The sequence below is a fragment of the Eurypyga helias genome, unplaced genomic scaffold, assembly GCF_000690775.1.
Source record: "Eurypyga helias isolate BGI_N326 unplaced genomic scaffold, ASM69077v1 scaffold32985, whole genome shotgun sequence".
Classification (NCBI taxonomy): domain Eukaryota; kingdom Metazoa; phylum Chordata; class Aves; order Eurypygiformes; family Eurypygidae; genus Eurypyga; species Eurypyga helias.
The window spans coordinates 397-6,998 of NW_010253995.1; the positions used below are offsets into that span (position 1 = coordinate 397).

Below are 6,602 nucleotides of genomic sequence, written 5' to 3' on the forward strand. Positions count from 1 at the left end.
TTCCCTTTTTTTTTCCTTTTTTTTTTTTTTTTTTTTTTTATTTTTCAAATCTGCTGCATATTTCCCAAAGCTGAGAATTGAGTATTTCTCCCCAGTTATACTCTTTGGATTTCTGTCAACATCAGCTTTGATGTTCAGTGGGGGAAAAGTAAGCCTGGTAAGTATGGTATGAACTGCAGCTTTATTCTAAAGTACCTCTAGACATCTAATCACTTTTAGCCAACTTTTCCCTCCTCCACACCTTACCGCATTTGCCACACCCCACCCCCCACTAAAAGGCAAAAAATAAACCCAAACACACACACACACCCCCAACGTACAGGCTTTAACTCAGTGTTTTCTTAACAAATAGTCTGCAGTGTTTTCACTTTGGCCACTGTTAAAGATGCAGGCATAGAGAAGGGAGTGTTGGCCTTGCATGTATTTAAAAAAAAAAAAAAAAAGGAACATTAACATTGCAGATCTCTCTCAAAAAGACTAAAACACTAACAAATACAAGTTGATGCACGTTTGCTTTAAACTAGTGTAATTCTTTTTCACATTGGATTAAACATTATTTTGCATACCAAACATTACAGTGCTGTTTATCTCCTGCAACCGTTCAAAAAATAGTTGAAACGTGCCACTTCTGCCACAAATAGAATATGACCAATTCCCCTACATACCTTCCAAAAATCAGGATTTGCAATGAGAAAAACACAAGTACTAAAATCCTCCTTCAAAAGCTTTCTAAAGAAATGTGGACAAAAAGCTGCCAATTAATACCAAGAGGGCACAAATTACAGAACTGGACAGAAAGGTGGCGCTAGGTGAGCTAACACTTCTCAGCCTCATCATTTGAAAGGCCATATCCTGCAAGGTCAGAAAGTGATGGATTTAAAAGCATCCTGAACTTACAGCTTAGTAATAGTAGGTGTCCAGGAACTTTGAAATACCTAGTATTTACTACCTTCAACTCACACTGAGAATTTGAGGCACTCAGCAATTTAGAAGATCGAGCCTTACAGAGGTAGTAGAGACTTAACTGGTGCAGTAATTCACAGACATTTCTAGAGAGCTGCCAGACAGCTTTCTGAAAAATCTTCAAGCATGAAATCAGGTTTCAGTGCCTTCCTGTGAACACACATGAACTGCAGTACGTCTGGGGATCAAAGCAGCACTGAAATAAAACTCCCACTTAGGCTGTGAAGTGAGCATCTTCCTTAGAGAAATGATGCTGAAGAATGAACGTAATTTTACATTCTGCCAAAAAGTAGGGTCAGCGATCACAGCACGCGTGCCTTTTGCTCTCAACTGACACTCCCCCCGCCCCCTTCCTCATGCCTCTGAGCTTCTCTGATAAACAGCATTGCAAGTTGGTTTAAAAAAAATTTACAAGAGAGAGTTCTGTTGGCCATCTATTTACACGTGGCATCACTCCACAAGAAGTTTGATCTCATTGGCTAATAGCTGGTTCATGTTGAATAGAGCCCCCGGGAGCTTGGTGAGCAACTCTCTCTCCGTGGTCTCAGGGTCACTGTCGACAGAGCTGGAGCTAGCACTCATATTGTCGACAGCGGCACTAGCTGGAGGGCCCAGCTCTGGCTCGCTAGTCTCGCTTGCCGTGGACACCACGGAGAGCAAGGACATGCGCCGCGTCAAGCGACCGGGGGTAAGGAGAGAAGCAGCGTAGTCCGCTATGATACCAGCTACATCTAGATTACAAGCCTTGTCAAAGGCAATGAAACCTACATTTGCATTGGCCTCGCAGACGTAGAATGAACCGTCGTCCTTCATCAGCAGGTCAATGCCACACACGTCCATCCCCAGGATGTTGGACACTTGGACTGCCAACTGCTTGCCTTGTTCACTCAGTGAGCACATCATCCCTACACCACCTGGAAAAAGTGAAAAAAACCTGCTGTCTGTAGTCTGGTCACAAGTGACTAACACCCTTCTCAAACGGCTGGTGCTTTTTGGTTGGGAAGCTCCAAAGCAAGCCTGCAAGCGTCCTGCTGATGGCTCGAAAAGCAACGTCCTTTCCACAGTGACTACTAACGAACGTGAAGCCACAGCAGGATTTCAAAAGATTCTGACCTGCCGAAGGCTGGTCAAGATTACGACCTGCTTAAAAAACAGTAAGTGCTGACTTCTCAGTCAGGAAAGGCATCACACATTTATGACCTTGGGATATTAACAACATCACCTAATAAACCATCCTTTTTCCTTCTAAGGTAGAGGTTTTCCATACGTATTTTAAGTTATCACACAAAATCTTTCAGCAAAATTCAACTTTCAGCTCCTGATAAGACTACAGCTCTAAGATATAACTGAGAGGGATGAGGGTAAAGACATTGTCATCTGCTCATATCCCTCTCTCCATGCTATCACAGGTTACTGTCTGTAAAGCAAGGATTAGGGAACATTTGTGTCTGAACCACAGCTGGTGCAGTTCACAGTCCATCATAAAAGTATTCACCAACTCAGACTTTATCTATCACAACACTTAAGTCTAAAAACCTCAAAAAAACCCCAAGCAATAATACACCCCAAAACACTTAGCAGAAAAATCTTTCAGGTTATATTTCCTCAGCATCAAAGAGTAAGTAAAACATCTCAGGCATTTTGACTAACCAATAGTGTACTACACTTCAACATATTTTATCCCATCTCTGCTCGGTTTCAGCCAGGCAAGCTCAACGCCCTTTCCTCCTGCCCTCACAAATCCCCCTGTCCTACACCCAAAGCTGTGCAGAAACTCAGAACCAAGTATGCTACAACCAATGCAGTAACTTTCCTCTTGCTCCCAGGCATGGTCTTTGCAGGGGGAAAAGGTTAGAGAGAGGAGCCTGACAGACATAAGGCAGCACAGCAGCAGCTCCACAATTCAATCCAACTGTTTATTGCCTTCAGCAGTTTTCTCAACGGTCTTCTACATTCTCGCTAACTGGCTGCCTCCTCCACCTCCCTCAGTCTCATCTACTGTTTTCCTTCTTTTTCTGTTCCTCTTAACAGGATGAAATGAATGATAACGTGTCATTAGCATGACACTGCCACTACCACAGGAGTTGCTGTTTGCACTCCTGTTTGCACTCCTTCCCCTCCTTTCCATCTGTCCTATGCACCTAATAATTTGGGCAGAGATTGTCTCTCCTTCTGTGTTTCTTCAACATGCATCTCACTTAATCCTCTCTCATGTCTCCTCTGTAAACCCCCAACAGTAAGCACAATTAATATAAAACAAAACCTACAGTTTATTTCAGTTGGGTTTGTAATTTTTCAACTGAATTCAAAAATTTGGATCAAAACGATGAACTTCTCCTACCAAGTGAGCAGTTACTCTGCATCCTCCCATCTGTTGAGCAGCGGAGCATGGTGCCCACCACACGGCCTCCTACTACGATGACACGTACATCCTTGCCATGAGACTCTTTAACATATTTTTGAAATAAGTAAGGGGCATCATGACGGATCAAGTGGCTTAGGTCTGCCAAATGGTGTTTGTCTCGTGCCAGGAACACAGCTTTACCTGCATGAAGAAAGGAACATTGGAAGACTGGACGAAGCAACTGATTTGAACATTAACAATGATTCAGCACGTAAAAGTAAAACCTCTGACCAGCGTGCTGTCCATTCTCACAGGCCCCATCTGTAGCTTATATAATTTACAAATTCTTCTGTACACATCAGTATTCCACTGCTTCAGGGCCTTGAAGTGTTCAAGTACTGACAGTTGAGGAGCCGTATGAAGAGGAAAGCAAGAAAGGAAAAAAGCACGAAAGAAAGGAAGAAAGCAGGCGAGCAAGAAAGCAAGCGAGCAAGAAAGCAAGCGAGCAAGAAAGCTTTAGACGTTTTTCCTCACAGAAGTCACCACTGCACCATAATTTTGAACCCCTATCCCCCCCTGCTATTCCAAGACTAGGTTCTACTAAAACTACTTCCAAGTGTTGTATACTATTCAACTTTCAGAAGTCAGAGGGTGGCAGAATTAAGAGGTCCAACACCTGTTAGAAGCCCTTAACTATTATCTCTTGATGAGATAATAAAACCTCAAAATACTCCTTGCCCTCACCCCTGACCTCACACCCACCTCGGTGACCCCGTGTGTTCTTCACCACCATAGGGAACTCCAGCACTTCCGCCTCATCAATCATTTTGGCAAAATTCTCATGACCACCTGGCAAAAAGAAAACCAACAACATTATGTGCCACCAATCTGGTGTGGCCAAATTTGGGATGTAATTGCCACACATTTCTCCCACCCTTACAGCTTAGGTAATGCAGGAAAAAACTATTGTTAAGAGGAACTCTGTCATGGAGCATGATCAGACTTTGAAGGTGTATGTAATCTGTGGGATACTAACTCCTACTTCCTTTGAAATGGAAGACACAAGTTGACAAACGCCTCTTGATCACAACCCCGAAAGACTTAATCTAATCTTCCAAATCTGAATGCCCTGATTCTATCATCTTGTTCCAGTTTATCCCTTTTACTTTATCAACTCCCACATTTTCAAATGTCTAGCAGGAAAATAGCAGAGATGTATTACCAATAACAGTTCCATCCAAACTACTAACCAGGAAAGCAACGTGAAATTCAAAGACAGGGCACAATCCAGAAAGCAGCCAACAACCAAAATCTTGTCATTCCACCTCCCCCCTTTCCAAGGCTAAAGTCTCCTGCATCTCGTTCTCCCTGTTCCCTGAAGTAGCACTTCCAACTTTTGGTCTCACTGCATCCATAAGGACCTTAGAGAGAAGATTTAATGACCATTCACATGATTATGGTTGATACTTCAAGGTTATTTGAGTTCAGTTCACTTCACAGAAGGCTGACCACAAAACAAGAAATACAGAAGAAAAAGTCAGCAGACAGAGGGATGAGACTCCTCTAACAGCATGTGCAGTAAAGCGCAGAAGTCAAGCCAAGACACTGGTCACAAAGCCAGCAGCAGCCATCACTACCCTGCCATGGATTTTAATGCTGGTAATGGAATAACATGGCATTCAGCACATCCTGTTTTTCTTGGCAAAGCCAGCTCTCACTGATAACTTGATACTTGGGTTTAAAAAAAAAAAAAAAAAAAAGTCAAACTTCTGTCAGATTCCAGAGGCAGGCATTAAAAGAAGTGGCAGGGAGTTATGAAGAGAGATGTTCTCCAATTACCCCATCATTCATTGTCTCCCCTTTCCCCAAAACAAATAAAAACTCATTCCTTTTTCAAAAAGCTAGAGCAACCACATCTCTAAAGAAAGGATCTGTTTCTTCTCAGGTGTATTTTCACAGTAATCAATGGAAATATTTGACCCATGGTTTTGGTTTTGACAAGTTCCTATTACAAAAGCCTACCAGAGGAAAGCACTGATATTTCCCAAGAAGGAAAGGAAGGCTGAGAGGTATCTTCATTTCTTTAATATATTGATATTAAAAGCAGAGCTGCATCAGAATAGCTCAAATGGTTCCTCTAATCTAGCACACTGTCAGGAACCACAGTGTCCAGAAGCAGGCAGAAGAAACATCAATAAATAACTGTTCTAGTGGGAAACAAATCTCAAACAATTGTTAAAAACTGACCATGAGGGCCTGTACTCATTTTCTCCTTTCACAATAGAAAATATATTTGCAGATATTTTTATTCATATAGAAGTTTAATCTACTTCCAGATTTTACTGAAGTCTAGATAATTTATAGCATCACGCGATACTGAGTTCCCCAAGTTCCTGACTGCTGTTTCAGGCAATTGGGACAAAGTGTTTTCATAGTAACAGCCAAAGTTAGTTGCGTGGAAGGCTGAGATATAATTAAAGCACTCTTGCCAAAGCATCACGGCTAATCAACAAAGCCAAAACCAGAATCTGAGTGTTATGACTTTAATTAACTTTTCTGGTTACTGAGTGTTTAATTGTGGAAATAGCCTCATGCCACTTAATTCTACAGATTTACAAAACATGGCTCAGATCTTCTGCACTGCGAAAGCATAAATTATTGTAGACAACTATGTTATCCTTCTGATCCAAAAGGCTTACCATATGAAAAAGTGTCTGGAAGAGGCACACCATGACCAGCAAGTTCTTGAAACGTCCAGAACTTGTTGACACAGTTGAGGATGGCTTGAGGACGATTCATCAACCGACAGCCCATCTTCTCCAGGTGGCGAAGGACTGTGATATCGCTGTCACTCTGGACCCAAGGTGTTGGTACACGCACAACCACCACTTGGGGGTAAGCAGTAATGAGCTCCCCATTCACCCGGAGACCTAAGAAGAGAAAACCATTCCAATCAACTACAAGGTTTTCATGAGAAGTTAAACAGGCAAATAAATACTGCACTATAAGTGACCACAACAGAGATACCAGACTTCTACAGGGAGCACTAGAACAGTGCAACTCTCCCTAAAATCATAGGATCATGGAATCATAGAATGGTTTAGGCTGGAAGGGACCTTAAAGATCATCCAGTTCCAACCCCCCTTCCATGGGCAGGGACACCTTCCACTAGACCAGGTTGCTCAAAGCCTCGTCCAGCCTGGCCTTGGACACTTCCAGGGATGGGGCATCCACAGCTTCTCTGGGCAACCTGTCCCAGAGCCTCCTCAAACTCTCTGGGAAGAATTTCTTCCTG

The 6,602-nt window shown here is 42.6% G+C and overlaps 1 protein-coding gene across 1 annotated transcript; it reads right to left on the reverse strand.

Moving 5' to 3' along the window:
• Nucleotides 1–1,217: 1,217 nt before the first annotated feature.
• RIMKLB (ribosomal modification protein rimK-like family member B) lies at nucleotides 1,218–6,237 on the reverse strand (the record flags this gene model as incomplete). The annotated part of the gene is made up of 4 exons (XM_010152857.1): nucleotides 1,218–1,877; nucleotides 3,305–3,508; nucleotides 4,070–4,156; nucleotides 6,007–6,237. Coding segments are annotated over 4 exons (986 nt in total), but the record flags the coding sequence as incomplete, so codon positions are not given.
• Between the last annotated feature and the right edge of the window lie 365 nt (nucleotides 6,238–6,602).